The 26,100-nt window shown below is 39.6% G+C and overlaps 1 protein-coding gene across 3 annotated transcripts in view; it reads left to right on the top strand.

Annotated features, from left to right (window-relative positions):
• SEPTIN7 (septin 7) overlaps window positions 1-15,210 on the top strand; it is a 65,914-nt gene extending 50,704 nt beyond the window's left edge. For 2 of the 3 annotated variants that reach the window (XM_013948146.2, XM_013948148.2), the window contains exons 7-13: window positions 983-1,079; window positions 3,203-3,254; window positions 4,157-4,282; window positions 8,587-8,607; window positions 11,329-11,464; window positions 13,509-13,648; window positions 14,189-15,210. In XM_013948146.2, coding sequence (XP_013803600.2) covers window positions 983-1,079; window positions 3,203-3,254; window positions 4,157-4,282; window positions 8,587-8,607; window positions 11,329-11,464; window positions 13,509-13,648; window positions 14,189-14,228 — 612 coding nt within the window. In that variant the 3' untranslated portion in view covers window positions 14,229-15,210. The remainder of the gene's footprint in view (window positions 1-982; window positions 1,080-3,202; window positions 3,255-4,156; window positions 4,283-8,586; window positions 8,608-11,328; window positions 11,465-13,508; window positions 13,649-14,188) is intronic. The other variant, XM_067291260.1, reaches the window with a different exon arrangement.
• Window positions 15,211-26,100: the final 10,890 nt, after the last annotated feature.

The raw sequence follows: 26,100 nt of genomic DNA, 5'->3' as shown, positions 1-26,100 counted from the left end.
CTTAAATGATCACTTACTCCTGTCTTTTTATTCCATCCCTATTTTACTTTTATCCACCTACCACATTTTGATTGTGAACTTTGAAGGAGGCTAGGGTTGTCTTTCAGTGTAGTGGCACAAAATACACGCATTAGAGTTAATAGAAGTGCTGTCTAGCTAATTGATACACTGATACAGAGAGGAATGACTAAAGAAAATGAAAAGTGCTGTCAGGCTAGTGAAACACTTTCTTTGTTTACTCTTTTTGGTTTATTCTTTTGCATGCTTTTCTTGAGTTTTGCTTCTTTCTGCCCAGTAGTTTTAACAACTTGTAAAAGCTTTTATGTTTTTGTTTCTGTGGAAATCACCTAGGATAGATAAAATACACATAGCACAAATGGAAGATATTCTGGGACTAAGGCTTGCTAGCCTAAAGGAGAGGAGCAGAATAAAAGCAAGGACAAAAGTGCAAAATACTTAGCTTTGTAAGTTGTTCATTTCAGCTATTTAAAGATGTTCTTGGCTACTTTGTTGCTTCATCTGAAAAGAAGAACTTACAGTAGTTCTTTGGCAAATCCTTGAGAACTTGAATACAAGATCCTGTCAAAGTAATAATCCCTGTAGCCAATTGGAATATGAATTGATAATTCATTAGTGTGCAGGTTGATTAAACAGGCAAACCCTTTCCTATTTAATTTACTAAGTAGCAAAAGTGTATTTCTTAATCAGATTTACAGAATACATCAGTGTAGGGAATTTAAAAGGGGTGTGTGTGTGTATGTATGTGTATGTATATATATATAAAAATATATATATATATATATATATATCATCAAGCTAGTTAAATTTCAGTAAATATGTATCTGTTCTTGCACTTTGGGCAAGCTGATTGCAGTGTTATAGCACCTAGCTGTCCTAGGTCAAGTTTATACTTGGGCATGGTTTCATTATTCTTTGGCAGTAGAAATGTTTGATTTTTTTTAAGTAATACTTTATCTTGTAGGACCGTTTGCCTCTTGCTGTGGTAGGTAGTAATACGATCATTGAAGTCAATGGCAAGAGAGTTAGAGGAAGGCAGTACCCATGGGGTGTTGCAGAAGGTAAGGCTTTCTCATTATTTGTATCTGTTTTAAAGGTATTAGGTCATTAGTCTTTATTTGAAATATTTGAAATGCTTAATTTGAATGTGCTTTGGTCTGGAAATTACATTTTTGTTATCCTGACAGTCTTGGAACAAAGTAAAAGTTTCAGCAAAGCAAAATTTAACATGCGGATTCCTGTTGAAACTTCACTGAGGAATTGTAAAACCTGTAGTAACTTGCTAACAATTGTTACATAAAAAGATGAGACTTAAATAACAACTGTTTGCTAGTGTTCTTATTTTAATTTCCTTTGTATAAAAAGTATTCATTTCTTAAATTCTTGTTTCCAGGGTATTCACATTAGGAATGTTAATTTGATCAGCTTGACTAGCTTAAATCAATTTAAAGTTTCTGGAAAAATATATTTTTTCCCAGAACATACTGGTCTTAATTGCTGGGGTGTAGCAACAGGAAGGTATCGTGTATTGAATTGAATACTTTCGATTATTCCCTTTTTGTGTTCATTTAAAAATTATTTTCTCCTGTTGTAGAGATTTGAAGGTAATTGGATACTCTCCTGGCAAACATTGTTTATGCTTTAACACTCTTCATCTATTACAAATGCCACATGAAAAATAAAGCTTGCACCATACCATATATTGAAACAATCACTATAAACTTGCGTTGTTTTTTTTCCATGATGATTGCCCTTTTTTCCACCTGTGGTGTGTGTATATGGAATAAAGACAAGATTTTTGCCTACTTCTCCCTACCAAGAGTGACTGTCTATAAGTTTGATGCAGTGCAAAATGGAGTGGGGGAGGGGGAGCACAGTATGGATAAATACTTTAAAGAGAAATCCTGTAGTTCTTTGAAGTGCATGTCTGGCAGGAAATGAGGTTTGGCACAAAGTAAAAACCAGCTGCACTGGAGGATCAAGCTTTATTTTAAGGCTCTTGCGTTAGCATTTTGAAATGTACAAAATGGTGCTGTTCTTTATTTTAAAACAAACCTTACAAATGTTTCACGCTTGTGTGATTGTATAACTTTTATAAGGGAAGAACTACAGCCTAACTAAAAGAAACCTCTTAAATTGCTTTGCAAGTTTGTCACCTATGGATAGAGAAATATAGAGGATTTGGAAATAATGCTTTTCTGGGGGTATGACTTCATACACTATGTGAGTGGAACTTACCCACTTTCTGTAAAACTGTGGAATAAAATAACTGCAGGAGGGTAGATATGGCATGAACACATAGATCTTATGTGCTGCTTTTTTTTTTTTCCTTCTTTTTTTTGTAGGGTTCACTGAGGTTACTTTTAATTCCTTTTTATTCTTTCTCCTGCCGCCTCCCTCCCAAATGTCTGCCCCCCTTTCAGGGGCACTTTGGAATCTCCCTCATGCCTTCATGTTGCACACTAGGAGCTTTGTGCTTTCCCTCATCTGTCTGCACACCAGAGGATTCAGTGTGGCATGCATTTTCCTTTAGTGTTATTTCATTATCTGTCAGTGAAATACCATTCACAGCACCAGCTTCTAAGACAATAACGGGATGATGGGCACAGCTGAAATAGGTGGAAATCTTACGGCAACTGCCAGCCATCCTTTTTGATCTGTAGACAACTGCATCAAATTGAATATACAGCCTTCCTTTGTTTAGTTGATGAATAATTGAATCCACACTAAAATAAGGACTTTTAACTTTTATTGAGGGGTTGGGAGATAGACTCATGCTTGTTCCAACCTATCTTCTAAAGATCTTGGACATAGCTGGATCTAGACTGAGGTCTTCAATTAGTGTCTGAACCTTAATTACAGAACTGTGCTGGCAGGGCCTCCCAAGGAGTACCTAGTTCATCTGGCAAAACTGTGTTTCTGCTGCTGCAACTTATTCTGCTATACTGGCTCAGAGTGCAGTTTGCTAGTATGGCTTGTGGAAGCATAAGAACTTTGCTGGTAAGATGCACCGATACAGTTATATTGTTAATGCTCTTCTACTGTAAACGCACAGACTCAGAGTAAAGAAAGATCAGAAAGTCTGTTGTTGGAGTGAATGTAGTAGATGGATGATGTCTAAAAGCCTTACCTTTGTGAAAGACACATTTTCATTGGTGTCTCAACATAAACTTGTCTTTTGCAGTTGAAAATGGTGAACACTGTGACTTCACTATTCTGAGGAACATGTTGATAAGGTAAGTAGCTTACAGGTAACATTGGGCTTGCTAGTATGACTGACGGGTTGGAAGGTCTTGTATTGGAGGAAATGGGACTTGGCTAGTAAGTTCATATTAATCACCATATTTTTAATTGTAAACAATATCTTACTCCTTATGATAAAATCTTGGTTAGGCACGTATCTAGCAAGTCATGGCAGTGATGGCAATTTTGTAATAGTTCTCTGCTCTTTATGATTATTTGTTTTTGAAAGTTGTTAAAACCATAGGAACTTGAGTTGTCTATTAGTGTTGTATGTACGTAGTTGTAGGCATGCTTTAATTTTCAATGCCAGCACTTTGTTCAAGCAAGACTGCATGTGCTTTGCTGTGTTGGGTGCTGAGAGGTTGTTCTTTCTGTGTTCATGGCGGTTTAGTAAGTTGCATCTGCTGCAACAGTTTGACTTCTAAGCTTTGCTTTTTTTCAAGCTGATAGTGAAAGATTACTGGAGAAAGCTAATGTTTGTACGTTAATCTTGAACTTTACTTTTAGCAGACTTAAACCAAAATTTCCCAGGTTCTGTGTTTTATGTTTGTTGTTTCTTGCCTGACAAACTTCAGTGCATCTGCTACAGTATAATATACAGCTTTTATATCTGTTCTCCAAATATTTACAAGTTTATCCACAAAACTCAGAAATTTTCTGAATGTTGGTCCTATAAATTAATGTTAGGAATACTGCAAACTTGAAATAGTTCATTTCCAAATAATCAGCTATTTCTGTTGTCTCTTGACAACTCCAATTTAAATGGACGAATGACAACTTTTTGGGGTGGAATGGTACATGAATGGAGAGATATAATTAAGTAAATCTGCAAAATGAACACGGGCTAATTTTTTCATGTCCATGCACTAAGCTTATAAATTGCACTCATTGGCAGAACTCACATGCAGGACCTGAAGGATGTCACTAACAATGTACATTATGAGAACTACAGAAGCAGAAAACTGGCAGCTGTTACATACAATGGTGTTGACAACAACAAAAATAAAGGGCAGCTAACAAAGTAAGTTCTTGTTAAGGTTGTATTGCTCTCTTTTTTTGTTTTTTGGGGGTTTTTTTTGTTTTGCTTTTTTGTTTTTTTGTTTTGGTTGGTTGGGGATTTTTTTGGTTGTTTTAGGGTTTTGGTGTCTTGGTGTGTTGGGTGTTTTGGGGTTTGTTTTGTTTCCACTGCCCTCATTCCCTTCTCCCCTCCTTGGGGTCCATTGCCTGAGTCCTGGTCTGCTTTAATTATGATTTTTTTTTTTATTAAGCTTTGCACTAGCTTAACTGAATAGGTTAAATAATTGGTTTTCATTAGATTTAATTCCGAAGAGGTTTTGTTTCAGTAGTACTTTTTGGAAAGTTTTTCTGTGTTTGCTCTTCTATTTTGGTATATATGTTACTCTTAATGTTATTGTCTCCTTTGGTATGAATTCTCAATACTCAGTGTTGGGGACATTTTTGAGAGGGAGGATAGATACATATTTGTTTAGAAACTTCAAAAATAAAAACCCGGATATGCTATTGTCATCATTGAAAGGCTGCCCTGACGGCTTCTGAGGCTGCTTATCATGTCAGGGAAATTATTGTAAAATATGATCGTCTTTCTGTCTCTGTCTTTTGTGAGAGGAAAGTTGCAATGCAAGTTTGTTTTAAGCTTAATATGATGTTTTGGTTACCTTTGACAGCAAGTTGTTTGCCAACTTGATGAAATTATTGGAAAATATAAAAGTAGACTCCACTGTATTCTCCATTGTACAACGATGTTTGAAAATACTATATCTAAATAAAATTGTACTACATCTAAATACAGTTTTCTCAACCAAAACATAAGATGGTTTTGGGATAGTGATATGCCAAATTACAGCTGTTTTTCCAGAAATATCTCTGAAATTAAACAGAAATAACTGCTATTCCTGTTTTGAGAGCTACAAAGCTATTTTTTCACAAAGCAAATGTCTGTTCTGCAATATCTTATTGCTTTGAAAGTGCCTGTGACAGAATGATTTAAGTGGGCATGATTTCATCTCAGCTAGCATGAGACTCTGTGAGGCTTCCCTGCTCAGCATTGACAAAAAATATAATAGTATATGTCAGTTCAATAAATTCTTCAAACGGGCACTCCAGATTTAGGTTAAGTTTGTAGTGAGGTCGAGTCCTAGAGAGAACAGTCTTCAAATGTGTGTATCCCTAATGCAGTGGTTTCTTCTTTTCTCTGTTGCGTTTCTTGCCATCATATTATCCTTTCCCTATATGTCAAGGTTCCTGAATGCATATTGCAAGTATGTTGGAAGTATTTCTTAAGCTGCACTTGCCCTCGGAATAGTACAGTGCACTGGGTTGAGAGGGGAGGAGTTGTAAGAAGTAAAATCACTGCATGAGGTAGAAATTGTGAGGAAAAAAAAAAGATAGGTAAGATTGTTTGCACATTTGAGAACAAAATAGTTTGGAAAGGTGGAGCAGGTGGGCAGATGAGAGACAGAAATGTAACGGATGTATGAATCTCCAGGAATCTCCAGGATTCATCTAACTTGCTTTCACTGTCCTCATAAAAATGAAACTGTTTTTGTCGCAATTTTGGATATCAGAGGAAGCTGTATTGTTTTTGTTTTGTGGTGTTTAATAACAATTTTTTCTTCCTTTCCAAATCCTACTATGTTTTGCTTAGATTTGGAAAAATCTTATTTTTGGTGATAACATTTTCACAATTATGTGTTTTGTGCTTGCTTAGATTTGTGTTGGTCTGCACCTATAAACTTAATCTGTTACCTAATCTGGGGACTGTATGCTATTAAAAAGAATACTGCAGTGATTTTTTTTTTTTTATTCGCATATTGAAAACATGATGAGATATTTCTGTGTAAATACGTATTTCAGAAGGTTCCAAAACTGTGTGTTGCCCCTGCCCCCCATCAGTTGCTGCTGATATCCTTGCTGAGATTTACTTTTTCAGCAAAACCTATGCTCTGAGTGTCTAGAATTACTCCGCTTTTAGAAGCTTGCTTACTTGTTTTGCTTCCTGCCATCTCAGGTCACTCCTCTGTCCCACCTAAATATTTAAGTTAAAAGTATCCTTTGGAACAACCCCCGCTGTCTGAAATTTGTCATTCAGAACATCGTAGTACTGAATCTCGGGGGTGAACAAACCCAACTGGAATGCTTAGCTGTCTGTTTTCTTTAAGACAAGAAATGAACTTTTGCAACTCATGATTCAGCCTTTTGAAAGATAGGGAAGTCTGCTGCAAATTTGTAAGGAGTATTTTGAGCCTTTCTTTAGAGTTTGTTCCTTCTAACTTTGACTTAAAATAATCAATCTTGAATGAGTATATTGGTTATGAAGCAGCTGATGCTATTCTTCTCTTTTTACCTTACCTGTATGTTGAGTTGCAGCATTTTATTTAAACTTTAATGCTTTTTACTTTCATATGTTTTTTTAGTTTTGAATCTAGCATAATTGAAGCAGCATGGAGAAAATTTTCCTAATAACCTTGCATATCTTTCTAGAAATTAGTTGGAAGGTGGGGGAGAATAAATATTAACAGTTTATCTGTGCATCCCCTGGGAATTTTATGCTTTCCTGCTTACTGCTGGTCTCTCAGTAGTGCAGTATTTGAGCTGACCTCTGGAAATCAGATTCTTTAGTGGGAGGCAGATCTTGGATGTTCACGAGAGGATAGAGATGTGCTCTGATGCTCTCTGGTGGTATTACAAGCATATTAAACACAGATACAGCCTCTGGCTCTGAAAACTCCTACACTGCTGGGTTTTTATAAGCTGGTAGGATATACCAAGAGGAGAGGTACATGCTGTGGTTCTTGCACTTTTGGAAAAGTGTATTGTTCTAGCTGTTGTTGGAGGCTGGATTGACCTTTTGTATCTTTAAAACAGCTATATTTTTATGATCTTAAAAGATCTTTATTTCTCATGCAGCTGTTAGCTTGTTTCTTTGAACAGAAAACAAGGATGAAAACAGATAGAAATGTGTGCCACAAGTTTCAATAATACTGTGCAAACGAAGCAATTCCTTCTGTGCTTAATTTCCTGCGATTTCTCCCTTGCTTTGGTGAAACTGTAATCAATTATTCAACACATAACAAGTTGGCCTATGAGAAGTACAAAACGTGTTTTCCATGATTGTGTAGCCTTTTGTATTTTAGGTTTAATGTCTGAGTTCTTCAAATTTTGAACATCATCCCATCTATTAAAAAAAAATCAAAGGGTAACTTTCAATTATATGGATAATTTGTCTCTTCACACTATGCAGCAAGTGTAATTGTACATGAGTACTGTGTGGCATGTGCTAAAACTGGCATTTGCTCTGAAATTTAAAATTCTTAAATGAAAACTAATTTCTCTAATTTTGCTATTTGAAATTGATATTTTTAGTGAGTTTAAAAATAAAACTTTTATTAAAAGGTGTATCTTGAACATGGTAAAGATGAGCCTTATTTGTCTGTCACTATGTTCAATAAACTGTCACACAGGGTAGCAAAATACACAATGTGTAGGTCCTTTTAACTGCTAAGCTTAGACTGTTTCTAACTCCTCTTGACTGTATTCTTAATATTTCAATAGCTTTATCACAAAGCTGAGATTCTCCGCTTCCTTTTCACCAGAAAAGGAACCTGTGTGCAACAGTTCTAAGGGTATTAAGCCCTTCGTGCTGTATTGTGAGGTTTAATATCAGAATCTTGTTATCGGACCTTTTTTCCTCTTATGTTATTAGTGAAGCGCTAATACAACATATGCTCAGATTAAAGCGTCATGCTCTGGGGTAAACAGCAGTTGCCATGAAGCCTTCTTCAGAGCTGAGCGCAGCCTCCCGTGAGACCTCTGCTGGCCAGTGCAATAAAGTGCTCTTTTTGCAGCACAGGAATGCTTGTAACTTTTGAATATAATGTCCTTTATTAGGTGACAATTTTTTTTTAAATGAGCAGATAAGTCTAGAGATGGCTTTGGCTGCAGAAGACTTGTTTCTGAAGAAAAGTTTAGAGCAAGTGGTTGTTCATGTCACTAAAATATCTAAAATCACTTTAAAAGCAGGCATATTTTAAGTACACTGTAGATAAACTGTTTCTGGAAATATATTTGCACATCAAATCTACATTAATATTTACATGGTGTAGTGATTTACTAACTGGATTTGAAATAAATATGACAAGCTTAACTAACAGTCTTTCATTCTACTGTGAAAAATTTGCTTTTGGGAGCATATAATTAGCTTTAGGAATCTATTTATAATGAATTTGCTTTCTTAATTATTGCTTTTTGGTTTTGTGGTTTTATTTAAGCATGCTAAGCTAAGCCTCTGTATTTTTTGTTTTTTAGATTTGACACAGTTGAAGGCATGTAAGTGGTCATTTAAATTTTTCCAAAAACTTAAGACAAAAATTATTTAAACACAGAAAGGGTTTTACTGTTTAATGTTTCAAATTTAAAACAGTTTCCTGTTATCCAGCTCTTGGCATTGTTTTTTTCCCCCTAGTGTTTTTTTTCCTAAAGCTGTGCTGACATAAACTTTAAAAAGTTGCAAATATTTTCAGTGACAAATACCTTTGTAAAAACCCTCCCTCTTCAAAAGCTTTTTGGTCAAGCCTTAAGACAAATTTGGTCAAATTTCAACAGTGAGAAGACTGTTTCAGTGTATAAGTTATGAAATTCCCCCAGTTTGGATCTGCAGCCTCTCAGTAGTTCCATGGTATTCATATAGATGCTTAAAAAAAAATTAGTCTAATTATACTTATCTGTAAATTTAAAACTCTTGAATTGGAAAACTAGTTATTTTAATCTTTTCTGGCCATGGTTTTATCTTATTATTGGCTTGCAGAGGTTCCACTTTGTGCATGTCTAGAATAATTTTTAACTTTTGCAAATCTTAGAGGGCTTTTTTAACATACATCCTATTAAATCAGATAAATGTTTTACAGTTTTGTTTAGTGTTTTTTCTTGAGCTTTTTGTTTCATTGAGGTCCCTTGCATTATTTTATCCTGGAAGAAAGGGTAATGTGTACTTACCAGTGTCAAATACTTAAGACTTGTCTAACGATAACAGTTGTGACCTGTGTTGTAAAGAGCTCAGCTGTAAATGTTCACTTGTCTGCTTATCAGGCTTTCTAGGCAAACTGATTTTACCACTTTCTCAAAGATGACCTGCATGGCGATAGCTATTAGATCATCCAGAGGACAGTTCTGCTCCCCTTCAAAGTCTGTAGAAATGGTAGCAATGATTCATTAGTATTCAGATCTACTCCCTAGGTTAAGTTTTGAAGAGCAGATACATTTGAGAACTTTACACCTCTAAAAGGTACATTGGTAATGAAAAAATAGGCTTTGACATGATTTGCTTGCAGAAATACTGCTACTCAAATCCTCTCATTTTTCTTACGTGAATTGGTTGTTTGTGATATAGTACTCGACCTATGCTCGACCGATTTTTTTTTTCCTTGACAAAAGTTGCTAGCAGTTGGCCTTTTCAATACTTAAACATTAGGCTAATGAGCAGTTTCAGTCCAATAAGTAATATTAAAGCATTTTACTAGCCAGTCCAAGCTTTGCAACAATTAGTTCAGATTAATTTAAAAATTTTCTGTGGAAATGCCATCCTCTTCCCCCACCACCCCCAACTGTCACCTTTAAAGCACATTTAAAAATACTGGTACTAGAAAAATTGTTCACATGGCCTTGAGTTCATACGACTTTGTTTACTTTCACTGTTTGATTAGCTCTTGTAAATGGACAAGGAAGAGGATAAAACAAGCTATTAATGATCAAAACAGTTCTTAACCATGTTTGACGTATGAACTCCATTCCTTCAAGAATGAGTTGCAAATTCTAATCAAAATGGACATTTTTGACTATTATGATGTTTTAATCTTCTCTGAAATTTAGTCAATTCGTTCTCCTTCTAGAATGCTTTTTCTGCATGAATTTAATCAGAACAGTTTGCTTGCTTTCTAAAGAATAAAAAAATTATTTTTGACGGGACTTAGACTTTCCACCTTTAATTTATAATTAGGTCTGATTGAGTTTTGGATAAATTACAGTAGATATTCTCTGCTTGTTGATTTTTAGGGTTTTCTGTATATTCAGTTCTTTTTTCATTTTTACCAATAAGGTAGTTGAATCTTAGTCATTTCTAAAAACCGTACATATTCACACTGAAACAAGAGGACAATAGTTTGTTTTGATTGCTCTTTGAACAGCAGAAAAGTCTTATGGTAGGCTGTGTACAAAAATAATCACTAGACTAAAATCATCGTGTTTTGCTGGGTATTTAATGTGAAACTTGCTATTTAAAGCCAATATCACTTTAATGTGGATAGCAGGCTTATAGAATTTTCCAAGTTCAGTAGAATTTTCCAAATCAGTCAGTGTATGGAAAATTAATTTTTAAAAAATCTACACAATTTTTAAGTTATTAATACTTTTCTAAAGCTAAATTTTCCAACTAATGCTTTCATGAATGACTGTTCAGCTGTCCAAAATTTTTTTCCAAAATTATCTGTTCAGAAGGATGACCACTGTATTCAACAGACTTGTAATGTTAATTTATACTTAACATCATCTTGAACCATGAAGATTTAGAGAGAAAGTGGGACTTTTGCCTGCAACACTTTGATTAATCAGCTCTAGATAAAGGTTGTCTGTTAGTTTTTGTATGTATTTGTACAGAAAGGAAAGTGATGCCTGAAGATCTTTTGGAAGATACTAATTTTTTTTTTTATTACATATATATGGGGTTTTTTTTATTACTTGTAACTTTGATTTCCTCTCTTCCCATGACCAGGTTCTACTAAAGATAGGGAGTCAAGAGTTTCTATTATAACCTAAATATAACACAAATCAAACGTGGGGGAAAAGAAAGATATTGTATGAAATGTCTTTTTGTAGAATGCTTAACATAAGCTGTTAATGAAGTAATACAAATTGAATATAAGCTAGCAGTACATACAGCTATATTATTCATTTTAATGTTTAAGCACTTTTATCCTGTTTCCCCAGATGTCCTAATGCAACAAAAAGGAAAAAAAAATCCTTGTTAGCTAACTTTTTCTTCTGGTTTTATGGCAGGAGCCCGTTGGCACAGATGGAGGAGGAAAGGAGAGAGCATGTAGCCAAAATGAAAAAAATGGAAATGGAAATGGAACAGGTGTTTGAGATGAAAGTCAAAGAAAAAGTTCAGAAACTGAAGGACTCTGAAGCTGAGGTGATCAAAATGTCTCAGATGTCAATATGGTTGATACTGAACCAGCGTAGAGATGGCTCTTTTTCCAAGATTTTGCAACATAACATCTGTCTAGAAATTGGTTGCATAGTCAGATCTTAGATTTAAAGAACACCCACAGTTGCCCTTTCCCAACTTGCTGTCTTTGAAATGGTGTAAACACAAACTTAAAATGTAATTTTCATGTTCACATCCATTCTTCTTTTTTTTCCCCATCAATCACAGTATTTAAAATACTCCTTAACTTTCTTAATCATCTTCTTTTTCCCCTTCTTGCTTGAAATGTTTCATTCCTTTTTTTATTCCACATGCTTTAAAAATTTCTTGAGACTTAATGCTTTACATAAGCTAATTTAATAATAGTAACTTGTTTACTGAAGAACTGGTTCAAGAATTTCTGATACAAAGGCTATAAGAAACCATCTAAATAAGAATTACTAGACTAAGGAAGGAGCAGGATTGTGTTGCTGGCAGTGTTTTGGTGTCATGTAAATATGTATACATTTTATGGATATTTAACTCTAATTTTTTTCATTTCCTGGTGTTAGATTGAGCTCACAGTGAAACTTTTTTTTTTATGGGCTTAGAGCAGCTCTTGAAGTCGTCTTTTTAACACACTAGTATAAAATTATATTTAAATAGGAAAATGAATTTTAAGTTTTAAAAAGGCAACTTCTCTCAGGAAGCCTAGTGGAGAAGTTCAAAACTGTCAAAATTCCTAACGACAGTTTGGCTCCAAATTTGAGATAAAGCACCAAGACTTGGAAAGGCAGTTGATATGCTTGCCAGTCTAGGCATTATGAGGAGCCAAGGAGCAGGTAACAAAGAAGAACTGGTGTGCTGGGTTAGAGGAAAAAATACATCAACCTAATTTTCTCTTTCAAAGTAGTCAAAAATAGATAGATAAGGAAAAGGGTATAAATGGTAGGTCTTCCAGTCAATAATGTTCGGTAATTTTTAAGCTAGAGGTTGTATCTGGATCACGGTGTTTGATTAGTCATGAATGGATTTATCCTTTCTGTATTTCTGTCTCATATCTTTTTGAACCTATTTATACTTCTGCCCTGTGGCAATAAGTCTGTAGTTAAATGGTTACATGCAAACAAACAAAAGCTCTCCTTCTTGTTTTACATGTGCTGGCTCATGATTATTTCATTGAGTGCATTCTGCTAATTCAATTTTTAATTGTGCAATTCATTCTGTTTTTTGTTCTGTTTTGTTTTTCCCTTCACCATTCATGACTTCATAAACTTCTGTTGTATTTCCCCAGTTGCAGAAAAGTAGATGGCAGTGCTGAGTATAAAGCATTAAAAAAATCTGTAAAGGAAAATATGTTTTGAAAGAGTTTCGTAAGACAGGGACTAAGGAGAAAGGGAAAAGAGTTTTCTAACTCAGATTTTAAAAACCCTGTTACATGGTACAAATGAAATCACTTTTCCTGACGATGTCTCCATTCCCGTATCCAACACATTTGATTGTCTTGCAGTCTGTCCCATCAACAAAAGCTTGCAAGAGAGACTCCTTATACTTTTTTGTCAGTATAGGCAATTCACTTCAGTAATACTAATTCTTTTAATAAGTGAATAAATTAATCCATTTAATAATAATGTTTTCCTAAACAAATTTTTAATATAATAGGCTGAAATCTAGGGGATTCCTTTTTCATCCAAAGACAAAGATGTTGCCAATTTATCCATCACTGATACCCACATTTTTTACAGTTTGCTTAACATTTGCATCAAATGTCAAAGTATTCTTGAATTTCCTTTTGCTTGCCACATGTAGCTGTTTACAGCTCCTGTTTGTAACCCAGGCTGCATTTTGAGTAGGTTTTTATTAACTCTAAAATGGGATTATGGGATTAATAAGCTTTTTGTTTCTGTTAAATAAAGATACCTATAACCTTAGAACTTTTGGTCTAACTAGCTTTCTCATAAACTGGTAAAGCTGCTGATGAGATGTTTTATTGCACCCCCTGAAGTTGCTGTTTTGTGCACTTACCAACTCTATTGGTAACTTTCTATAGCTGCAGCGACGCCACGAGCAAATGAAAAAGAATTTGGAGGCACAACACAAAGAATTAGAGGAAAAGCGTCGCCAGTTTGAGGATGAGAAAGCAAACTGGGAAGCTCAACAACGTATTTTGGAACAACAGAATTCTTCCAGGTAAATTGAATTCTTGCTCTGCAATTATTGATAATGATCCATAGCTTTAACGGAAGTTAAAGGGAATTTTCTATGATAATAGCTGTCAGTAGTGTCTGGCCATTTTAGAGTCTCATTTAAAATTAAGAAAAATCTTAAACTGCTTTAAGTTACAGATGAGCATAAATCAGAAATATTGGGCACATTACCAGCTTCTTAAGCAAGCTTTATTCTGGAGAACCCTGTATCCATACATAACTAGATCTAGCTAGAAAAACTGTGTTTGAATTTGAAAGCTATATAGCATCAGATTCTGAAGGATAAGCGTTAAAGCTTCTGAAATGAAAGCCTTTAAGTCTCCCAGTCCTTGAGAAGGAGCATAGCGATAAAAGCATTGATTGACTTTACACGCTAGTATTGCGTACATAATAAGTTTTTATACATTGTATTGCAACCAGTAAGGCTTTATAAATGCATATTTAGAAGATGTACATAGGTGACTTTTTTAATCAGAACATGTATTCATTTATTATTTAACAAAACCTTTTTTTATCATTTTAGAACCTTGGAAAAGAATAAGAAGAAAGGGAAGATATTTTAAATGCATCATTTTGACCACCAGTTATGTATTAGTTGCCAATATGCCAGCCTGGACATCAGTGTTTGTTGGATCTGTTTGACCAATTTTGCACCAGTTGTATCCATAGCAATGGATTTAACAGCATGACAAATTTTTGTTAATTTTGATGGAGAATGAGAGGCCTTGATTTGTCTAGGGTGTTGTGTACTTGGAAAAATAACAGCTCTAAGTACCTTTTTCCTTTTTTTTTTAAACAGATGTCATTTTAATGCAAAAGAAAACATTTTACTGTTGTACAATCATGTTCTGGTGGTTTGACAGTTTACAGGATATTCAAGAATGCAAGGACTCTAGATGGTTTTTAGTGAGGATAAATTGCCATAATATGATGCAAACAATGCTTCTCTATTATTATAATGCAAGAATTCCATTCAGTGCAGCATATACAATAATGTAATTTAGTCTAACACAGTTGACCCTATTTTTGACACTTCCATTGTTTAAAAGTACACATGGAAAAACAAAACTTGTAGGATTACAGTGCACCTAAGCTTTTTATAACAACCTTTTTATGTTTTGGATTCTTTAAATATATGCTATTCTCATTCTCATTTAGTAACTTCTTTAGACAGAAGGATCTCATTACTGCTTCATTTTTGTAATAACATTTAATTTAGATATTTTTCCATGTATTGGCCCTTCTAAATAGAATATAGCTTCTTTCATATGGTAGGAACCAGTGAGTAAAACTTTTCTTTAACTTCCTTTTTACATTTTATGGTAAGTAGCAGGAAAATGCATTTATAGGTCATTTCTAGGCAAAATTGTGGAGTTAACTACCAACCTGTTTCTACCTGTGTGCAGTCTCTTTATTTTACTAGAAATGGGAATATGGCCTCAAGAAAAACATCACCATTTTGCATTTAGCTGTATTCATATACTGCATTTCTGTATTTTTGTTTGTATTGTAAAAAGTCACATAATAAACAATGTTGTGATGTAACATGCTGCTGTGTGAGAAATTTTAAAGGAGTTACATAGCCAAGTACTTACAAAAGTTCAAATATTTCCTAAGTATCTCTCCCACCTGGACTTGATTAACCTACATCTTTGATTTGCCTAAGAATTAGTTTAAGAGATAGGAAATGCCTTTGAATCGTTAGAAAAACTACCTTGAGTGGCTGAGAGCTGGCGTCATGAGCTGTGCTCTGCGTTGCCAAAACAAGGCTCTGTCTTGCCCAGAAGAGGGCACCAACTCTCTGCACACTCCCCTGTGTCAGCACAGCTCCAGGGGCAGCGGGCCCCTGTGGTGCAGGGCATCTTTTATGCCTTTGGAAATGTTTGTGTGTATCTAGAGAGGTTGCTGCGTAGCATGTTTACCACCTCTTCGGGTACTGCTGTAAAGCTTGCTGTCAAGGGGTGGGGGGGGGGTTCTTTTTTGTGAATTGAGTCAGTTAAAATAAATGTAGTAGTCAGGAACTTGAGACTGAGAGAACAGTCAGTAGCTTGGTAAAAATGTGATGGGGACTGATGGCTTGGTTTTTGCAGTCATGTCTATTACACTTGCTATCACTATGTTTCTGTTCATTTAATATTTTAAATGAGTTATGCTTATCAGAAATGTTGCTTATTCAGATAGCTTCCCCTTGAGCAAGGTTTCAGTAGTCTATATAACAGACTCTTTAAAACTCATTTAAGATGGACTGTATGTCTCTCTTCAGAGAAGATGCTGACCATCAACAAATGGATATAGGTTTCCCTTTGAAATAAAAGGAATTTCAAAATCTCTGATCTTATAATACATCACAGAATGTACGCCTAGGGGGCCTGCTCTTCCAACACAGAATCACAGAATCACAGAATCGCTGAGGTTGGAAGGGACCTCTGGAGATCATCTACTCCAACCCCCCTGCTCAAGCAGGGTCACCTAGAGCACATTGCACAGGATTGCATCCAGGCGCGTTTTGAATATCTCCAGAGAAGGAGACTCCACAACCTCTCTGGGCAGCCTGTTCCAGTGCGCTGTCACCCTCACAGTGAAAAAGTTTTTCCTCATGTTCAGATGGAAGTGTCTGTGTTTCAGTTTGTGCCCGTTGCCTCGCGTCCTGTCACTGGGCACCACTGGAAAGAGTCTGGCTCCATCCTCTCGACACCCTCCCTTCAGATACTTGTACACATTGATAAGATCTCCTCTCAGCCTTCTCTTCTCCAAGCTGAACAGGCCCAGCTGTCTCAGCCTTTCCTCAGAAGAGAGATGCTCCAGTCCCCTAATCATCTTAGTAGCCCTTTGCTGGACTTGCTCCAGTAGTGCCACATCCCTCTTGTACTGGGGAGCCCAGAACTGGACACAGTACTCCAGATGTGGCCTCACCAGGGCTGAGTAGAGGGGGAGGATCACCTCCCTCGACCTGCTGGCAACACTCTTCCTGATGCACCCCAGGATACCATTGGCCTTCTTGGCCACAAGGGCACATTGCTGCCTCATGCTTAACTTGGTGTCCACCAGCACTCCCAGGTCCTTCTCAGCAGAGCTGCTTTCCAGCAGGTCAACCCCCAACCTGTCCTGGTGCAGGGGGTTATTCCTCCCTAGGTGCAGGACCCTGCACTTGCCTTTGTTGAACTTCATGAGGTTCCTCTCTGCCCACCTCTCCAGCCTGTCCAGGTCTCTCTGAATGGCAGCACAGCCCTCTGGTGTATCGGCCACTCCTCCCAGTTTTGTATCATCAGCAAACTTGCTGAGGGTGCACTCTGTCCCTTCATCCAGGTCATTGATGAAGAAGTTGAACAAGACTGGACCCAGTACTGACCCCTGGGGGACACCGCTAGCTACAGGCCTCCAACTAGACTCTGCGCCGCTGATCACAACCCTCTGAGCTCTGCCATTCAGCCAGTTCTCAGTCCACCTCACTGTCCACTCATCTAGCCCACACTTCCTGAGCTGGTCTATGAGGATGTTATGGGAGACAGTGTCAAAAGCCTTGCTGAAGTCTAGGTAGACAACATCCGCTGCTCTCCCCTCATCTACCCAGGCAGTCATTCCATCAGAGAAGGCTATCAGATTGGTTAGGCATGATTTCCCCTTGGTGAAGCCATGCTGACTACTCCTGATCACCTTCTTGTCCTCCACATGCTTGGAGATGGCCTCCAGGATGAGCTGCTCCATCACCTTTCCAGGGATGCAGGTGAGGCTGACTGGCCTGTAGTTCCCTGGGTCCTCCTTCTTGCCCTTTTTGAAGACTGGGGTGACATTGGCTTTCTTCCAGTCCTCAGGCACCTCTCCTGTTCTCCGTGACCTTTCAAAGATGATGGAGAGTGGCTTAGCAGTAACTTCCACCAGCTCCCTCAGCACTCATGGGTGCATCCCATCAGGGCCCATGGATCTGTGGGTGTCAAGTTTGCTTAAATGATCTCTAACCTGATCCTCCACAACCAAGGGGAAGTCTTCCTTTCTCCAGACTTTCTCTCTTGCCTCCAGGGTCTGGGGTTCCTGAGGGCTGGCCTGACCAGTAAAGACTGAAGCAAAGGCAGCATTCAGTAACTCTGCCTTCTCTGCATCCTTTGTCACCAGGGCACCCACCCCATTCAGCAAAGGGCCCACATTTTCCCTAGTCTTCCTCTCGCTGCTGATGTATTTGAAGAAGCCCTTCTTGCTGTCCTTGACATCTCTCGCCAGATTTAATTCCAAACGGGCCTTAGCCTTCCTCGTCGCATCCCTGCATACTCTGACAATGTTTCTATAATTCTCCCAAGTGGCCTGTCCCCCTTTCCACTTTCTGTATACTTCCTTCTTCTGGTTGAGTTTTGCCAGGAGCTCCTTGCTCATCCATGCAGGTCTCCTGCCTCCTTTGCTTGACTTCCTACTCATAGGGATGCACCGCTCTTGAGCCTGGAGGAGGTGATGTTTGAATATTAACCAGCTCTCTTGAATGGCCCTTCCTTCTAGGGCCCTAACCTATGGGATTCCTCCAAGTATGTCCCTGAAGAGGCCAAAGTTTGCTCTCCTCAAGTCCAGGGTTGCGATCCTACTTAGTGCCCTGCTGCCTCCTCCCAGGATCCTGAACTCCACCATCTCATGGTCACTGCAGCCAAGGCTGCCCCCGACCTTCACATCTTCCACCAGTCCTTCTTTGTTTGTTAGTACGAGGTCCAGCAGCACACCTCTCCTTGTTGGCTCCTCCACCACCTGTGTCAAGAAGTTGTCACCAATGCTCTGCAGGAACCTCTGGGACTGTTTGTGCCTAGCTGTGTTGTCTTTCCAGCAGATACCAGGGTGGTTGAAGTCCCCCATGAGAACCAGGGCCTGGGATCATGAGGCTACTTCCAGCTGTCTGTAGAAGGCCTCATCGACTTCCTCTTCCTGATCAGGTGGCCTGTAGTAAACACCCACAACAGTGTCACCTCTGTTAGCCTGCCCTTTAATCCTTACCCATAAGCTCTCGACTCGCTCTTCATCCACCCCTAGGCACAGCTCAATACATTCCAGTTGCTCTCTCACATAAAGAGCAACTCCACCACCTTGCTTTCCTGGCCTGTCTTTCCTAAAAAGCACGTAGCCATCCATGACAGCACTCCAGTCATGCAAGCTATCCCACCATGTCTCTGTAATGGCAATGAGATCATGGCCCTGCGACCGCACACAGATCTCTAGTTCTTCCTGTTTGTTCCCCATGCTGCGTGCGTTGGTGTACAGGCATTTCAGGGAGGTGATCGAGCATGCAGGTTTCCCAGGAGGGGTAAAAGAGGATCCTCCATAGCCACATCCCATGCACACTTCCCTGGCTGCATTCACCTGTTGGAGGCATCCTGACTTGAGCAGTCTTTTGCCAGCTACCCTGGCACTATAACTCTCCCCTTCCCCCATCTTTCCTAGTTTAAAGCCCTCCTTACCACGTTGGCCAACCTGTTGGCAAATACCTGAGTGCCCTCTCTCCTGAGGTGGATCCCATCTCTTGCCATCAGTTGTCGATCTTCAAACAGGGTCCCAAGGTCGTAGAAACCAAAACCCTGTTGCCAACACCAGCGGCGCAGCCAGTCGTTAACCTGGAAAGTCCGTCTCCTCCTCCTCTCATCCATCCCCCTCACTGGCAGGATTGAGGAGAAGATGACCTGGGCTCCCAGACCCTTGACCACCATCCCCAGAGCTCTGAAGTCCTGCTTGATGGTCTCCAGTTTGCCCTTGGTGTCATTGGCGCCCACATGGAAGAGCAGCAGTGGGTAATAGTCTGAAGCATGGACAAGCCTTGACAATCTTTCCATGACATCTCATATTCAAGCCCCCGGCAGGCCACAAACCTCTCTAGACATGAGGTCAGGTCGGCAGATAGGTGCCTCCGTCCCCTGTAGCAGGGAGTCCCCCACAACAATCACCCGCCGCTTTTTCCGGGCGTTCCGGCAGGGCACAGGGTCTGTTGTCCCAGGTACTTCCCTGGCAGCCATGCCCATCTCCTCCTCATCCTGGAGGGCACTAAACCTGTTCTTCAGCTTCAGGTCTTCAGGAGGACTAGGAGCCTTTCTCCTCCCACGAGCAGTGACCAGTTTCCAGCCTTCTTCTACGATGTTATGATGTACCGTTTCACACAGCACAGAGCCCTCTGGCAACTCCACTGCTGCAGGGGGTTGGGACTCCTGGAGCTGCACAGTCTCCGAGAATACCCTGTCTATCTCTTGCTCTGCTTCTCGGATGCTGCGCAGCCTACTGACCTCCTCCCGTAACTCCCTTACCTGACGACACAACTCGCCAACAGCAGCACACCTCCCGCAGGAGAGCTGGCTGCCAGCCCAGGCCTCCCGGAGAGGTCCCAAGCACTCTCTGCAGCCTGAGACCTGCAGAGCTGCATCTACCGTCAGAGGGTCGGTCTGGGTCGCAGCCTCTGACACAGCAACTCCAACAGCCGCTGGGGAACGCGCTGTGCAGCGTGTCACGACCATACTTGAGGAAACCTACACCACAGGGAACAGAAACGAAGGTTCCTTCGCGTGCCCTTCTGCGCAAACTGCTGCGCAAACTGCTGCCTCTGTTGGCTGCGCTCTAGGCCTGGCTCTTATATAGGCCTCTCCCTAGCACTGGCTAAGAGGGTGCTTGACCTGCCCTAATCAAGGGCCACCGGGATCAAAGGCCCCAACTCCCTCTGGCCAGGGGCAACCAAGAGAGCTCGTTAGCAGCAGCCACTCCTAGCTAGAGCTTTTCCCACGAGCTTTCAGTTTAATTCAAGAAATGGAATAATCTAAAAAACAAGCAAAAGTTATTTGCTGGAATAGAAGTTCCAGATTCTGAATTGCTTTTAGGGGTGGTCAAAACTCAGGATATCCTTTCTGTGGAAAATGCCAGCACTATAGTATATTTCCATTTGCTCTGAAATAGGAATTTTATTTTTCAGGAAACTGTTTCAATCAACCTTGTCCACTTTCTGCCCATTCCTGTTTTTTCTCCCACCCCTCTATGTTTAGGGAAATAAAAGACTAGGATATGTTCTGGTTAGGCCTTTTACATGAAGGCACATAGATATTCTATAACATAGCTTTTGTGTTTGAATGAAATTTTTGAGCATATAGAAATGAAGAGCTTTTGGTTCCTTTCTGAAATGGATCATTGTCCCTTAAAGAAGACTTTCACCACATTTTAACTCATTTAAATGCTTTGGCTTAATTCCAAAGGTAAGCTTGGGCTTCCCCAAAAGAATGTTTTTTGCCAAAATTCAGACTTCTTTTACAGAAGCAATCTCTAATCATAATGGAGGTGAGAGTAGGAGGCTCAAACCCATGCAGCTTGAAATAGTAGCTACCTACCCTTCAGAAATTTTCCCATGTTCAGGAATGCATATGAGGTTTCTTCATGTGTAGCCAATAAGCTGAAGAGGTACTAAGAGACAGCCCAAGGGTTTTGTTTTTTCTTTCACTGAATACATCCTAATTTTAATAAGTTTTATTCCATAAATTCAAAGTAATTTTACTTGTTAATAGGCATTTCAGTTTACATGTACTTATGTCACAACTCAAAGCTTTACACTTTACTCACTATACTGAGGCACAAAATAAGAAGTACTGAAGAGCAACTCGGTATATCACCTACTTTTTTTTTTTTAAGTAACAATAGCTGTTACAGAGAAATACAGTCTTCAGGCAGTCATGAGGTTGGAGATTCTGCTGTTCAGTGTTTTTAGAAATGAAAATCCAAATTTGGGGGAGGTATATTTATATATGTGTGTATGTATATATAATATACATATATAAAAGAATAAAGACTGCAAATTTGAGATTTTCTTCTAATGTGAAATAGATTCCCATATCTGAGTTGCTTTTCTGGCTGCCCAAGGTTCTGATTCAGCATCCAAAGTGTCTGGAAGTTAATATTCCTGTTTCCAATATGAAATATTGGTGTCAATCTTTGATAGAGAGGTTTTGTGGTTCTTTTACCTTTCACATCCCAGTCAGTTGTCACTGACCAGCTGATTCCCTTTTTGACTTCTCAGAAGACCAGATAATGGACCTCTTAAGTGATCCCCTATCACCTGAGTACTGCTCATGGTCATGCTGCTCAAGCAATACCAAAAATATTCTTCAATATCACTTCCCAGGCAGTGAGGCCATGTATATTTTGCTTCATAGTTTCCAGAGTAAGCATGAAGGAGATCCTTATTTGTTTGAGAGAATGATTTTTTTTGTCTGTGTTGAATCAAGAAGCAGCTCAATATGTTGATTTTAAGTACAAACAACCTGAAACCTTTAAAAGCATTGATGTTTTAATATAAATATATCAATATGGAAATCAAGAGTTGAAGTGGATTAACTGTTTACGCTTAGGAAATAAACAGCACCAGTAGCTGAACCTATATTAAGGGTTCATCTTTCTAGTTCATGCAGTATTGGCCTGCTTCATTTGTTTTCAAGGACAGGCTGTGTTATGTGCCCAAATGATGATAGTCTTTTTCCCTGAGGATAGCTACTGAGGTTGCTTCTGTAGGCGTTGTTAGGTTTCTTGCAAGCTTACCCTTAATGCACTCGAGCATCTCTTAATGCACTTTACACTTCTCCATTGCCAACATCTCCGTTTCCTGACCTTATGCTGTTAAAGTTTGGCAGAGACAATTATTCCCTTCTCCAAAATGTGTGCATGCCTCATCACATGTCCTGTTCTCTTGAGTATCTTGTTTCTGCTAGGTGGCTGGTAGGTTTGGTGGTCAGTATAGCCTGCCACTGACACCAGGATCTGCTATGTTACTGTTGAAATGAGCTGCTCATACTAACACCTTTAGGAATTGAGTGCTTCTGAAATTCTGCCTTGTGCTGTTGTGTTGTAGTTTTTTCCACCCCCTGCCTTCTTATTGCCACATAGTTATTTCTCCAAGGAAATACTCAGCTGATGCTCTTGGCAGCTTCCGCTGATGCTTCTAACTAGTCACAAATATTCCTCTCCAAGAAATGTGGACTATATCCCAGTGAAAATGGCAGAGGTTCTCATCATTTTATCCATATAGGTTATTGGCACTGTTTAGCAGAGTTAGGGACAGCAGAGAAGCACAGTAAACAGTAAGTCTTTCTCTTCCTTTGCTCTCTGGGATATATGGCTGTGAGATCAGAGCATTGGATGAGTTGGTCAGGTATCCACAGCTGGATTCCTACATGAGCAGGAGTGGGTCTAAGCAAGCTGGGGCTCAGCAGCTGCATTGTGTGACCTGCAGCCAGGCTGGGATGCTAGCCAGCCCTGCTGAGGAGGCTGCGGGGGGGGCTTGCTCCAGCAGGGCTGCCCTGGTGAACAGCTTTTTTTAATTCAAGTGCTAATCTTCTCTTTGTACCATGCTTTCTCCTAATGGGCTTTTAAAAGGAGATGGTTGAGGGTACAGATTTTCAAGCAATATCATGAGAACAAACTTTGCTGGCAACCACGGGAAAACAAGTAGAAAGATTAATCAGCGCTGCCTTCATGACGGGGAATGCAACTCTAGTTTTATTACCTTTGCATTAAGTATCATCTCCGTGCTGTCATTGGGAAGTCCCTAAGGCAGCCAAGATACTTGTTTTGCTGCAGCCAGAGTAATTTTTTAATTAAGGCAATTATCTTTCAGCCTGTGCTGGGATAGCTAGGTCACATCAGCCAAGACAAAATTTGAGGTTTTGCTTTAAGGGAATATGGTTCCTATGGCTTCTCTCATTCTACCCCCCACCTCTGGTCTGTTAGCAATAATCTTCATTAACACTGGTGAAACGGAAAAAAACAGCTGAGTAGCAATGGCAAAGGCAGACTTTTATAGTTTATCTAGTTCACTGATAAACTATATCAAGAGGAATCTAATTTCTGCTCTTGAGCTTTTCATTAAAATACCTTGAAAATAGTTTGTTTTTTTTCTCTTGGAAGCTGTTGAATCACTTCTTCCCAGGCTGATTCATACCTACAGCTCTTATTAAATTTTCATATGAGGCAAGCAGCAGGTAGGAGAAATTGTAAAGAATCTTGCCCAGTGCCATTGCTGTAGCTTCAGGTTTTATAGAAACCTCTCAATGATGCTTTGTTTTGCAGGATATAAACTTTTCTTGCCAGGGCAACATTGTGGGGTTTTTCACAGTGAGAGCTGCCCTGCTTCAGTTGCCCTCTTGCCCCACTGTAGCACAGGGCTGCAGCCTGTTCCATGCTTTGAGACAGTTTCAACCACTACACACACCATACCTTGCTTCTGCCTGAAGTTATCCCCTAGGCTTCGTAAAAAAATTAGCCAAGAAGATTAAAATACCAACCTACCAGAATTAGGTCAGTATCAGAATAACAGCGTATCATCGATCCTTTGCTGATAGGATGGCTATGCTTCCTAAATAACAAGCCTGCAAATTGCACTGACAGTGTTCAGGCCTCCACTTTGCCACCAAAGGCCTCTGAGTACCTCACCTAAACTGTAGTCATCTTCAGCTTTCCATCTGGAAAAGAGAACCAGAAATTCCTGTCTCCATACAGAATCGCAGTAAGGATATAGAGCAAAGATGATATGATAAAGGGGCTACTGCACAGTATTGCTGATTTCCACTGTGAAATTAAATAGGCAATATTACATGTGTGTGTATGTATAATATAATATATGTATATCAAGTTTTTCTTACATTTGGCTTCTGCAGAGGGGGTCTCCACTGGTTACTTCTAGGCTGTGTGAAATGTCAGAGCTGTGAAGTTCTGCTGTGCCTGGCTGCAGAGGGGTTGCTGAAGTGCTCTTTGGTTGTTTCACTGAAGAAAAGCCTTGGGTGGGTAAAGATTTCCCCTTTTTTTTTTTTTCTTCCTTCTTTTTCTACTTGTGTGCTTCAAGAGAGTGTAGAATACAGCAAACCCCAAGCTTAGTTTAGGTAAGGATCTCAAAAGCTCATCTGGAGAATGAGAGTTAGCTTCTTATGTGTTAAATCTTTCTCATACGGGAGGAAAGCAAGAGCATGAATACTAGACAGCAAAACTGATGTAGCAGCCAGGCTTGGCTAATGTCAGCAGCAGAGGGTCCAGTCCCCCATGCGGTGGGAGTTAATTTAGCTGCTAGCTCCTTTCTTTCACTGCCGCCTGCTGCTTCAGTGGGCTTGGACCCTGCTTGGAGCTAATTGAGCTCCCAGAAACCTAACCAAGAAACAAAGCAAGTAGCTGTGTAATCTCATCCTGCCCTGAGACCTAACCAAAAGTAACCAGAAAGTAGGAGCTGCTCTGGCTGCCCACGGCTGAGTGCACCCAGGCCTCTCCCCCCATCCCCTCCCCGGCAGCACAGCGGCATCTGCCTCCCCAAAGGAAAGGAAGTTTAGACTCTTTTTAAGATGGTTAAAATTAATAGATCTTTCCTCAGAGATATTTCACTAGGGAAAGCAATTCAGCATTGTAGGTTTTATTAGTTCTGCCTCCAGAACAACCTGGGGAGATTTTGCTTTTTTTTTTTTTTCTTCCCCCTAGGTGCCAGATCCCCAGACTCACAGAAATGCTGGCCTTTTTTGTTTAATCCTGTACAAGGTGTGCGCGCTCTAATCCTCCATACTATGACCTAGTTCTTTGAATTGCAAATAAGGGCAGCAATTCGACACCTGCTCCTATTGTGTGTTTAGGTTATGCACTTACTTTTTATAGTTCTTTTTTTTTAAAAAAAAAATCTTGAATTTGCTTTTACATTCCCAGGAACAGCTCTAGGCACAAAACACCCAAGATCTGGCCTGCCTGGATCCTCGTTTTCCCAGTAGACTTGCACCTTGAACTAACAGCTGCTGGGGAAGAAGTGACACAGAGCAGGTAGCTGGGCTCTTCTGAAGGCTTTGCTACTGACGTTGGCTTTGCGGGTGACGTTTGCTTGCTGCAGTAGCCCCCTGAACTGCAGTCCTGGTCACAGTGGCAGTACTCTGCAGAGAGGCAGTCCTTCGTGGACTGCTGCGTTTGCTACCAATACAATGGAAGAGAAGTCGCTGACAGAGGCTCAGTTACAAGTGCAGAAAATCAGAAGTCAGTCTTGGGGTGTGAAGTTCTTCTCTTCCCCCTCCTTGCCTCATCCTACCCCCATCAACCAGGCTTACCGGTCTGCAAAACAGTTCCAAAAAAACAACAGAAATGACCCAAATCCCCAAAGCCCAGAGGGACTAATGTCTGTCTGCTTTTAAACAGAAGATGGCAACATCCTCTACCTTGTGAAATCCTGCTTGCACACTCATGACGGGTTTATTTATCTTCTCCTAGAGCAGAAGAAACTTCAGGCTGTATTTGCATCCTCTGCATTTCTCAGGAGCGCCTTGTCACTGACTCCAAAGGAAACTCTGTGGAAACGCAGTGGGGAAGGATCTTGGACTAGAGCTACAGCTCCTGGTTAGAGAAGGTGTTTTGTTCTGGGGGGGGCACATGGATTTCACTGAGCACAACCTTAAATGCATCAGTGGCGTGAGGACAGGCAGGGACATG

This window comes from Apteryx mantelli, chromosome 2 (assembly GCF_036417845.1).
Source record: "Apteryx mantelli isolate bAptMan1 chromosome 2, bAptMan1.hap1, whole genome shotgun sequence".
NCBI lineage: Eukaryota > Metazoa > Chordata > Aves > Apterygiformes > Apterygidae > Apteryx > Apteryx mantelli.
This window is presented reverse-complemented; position numbering and strand designations above follow the sequence as displayed.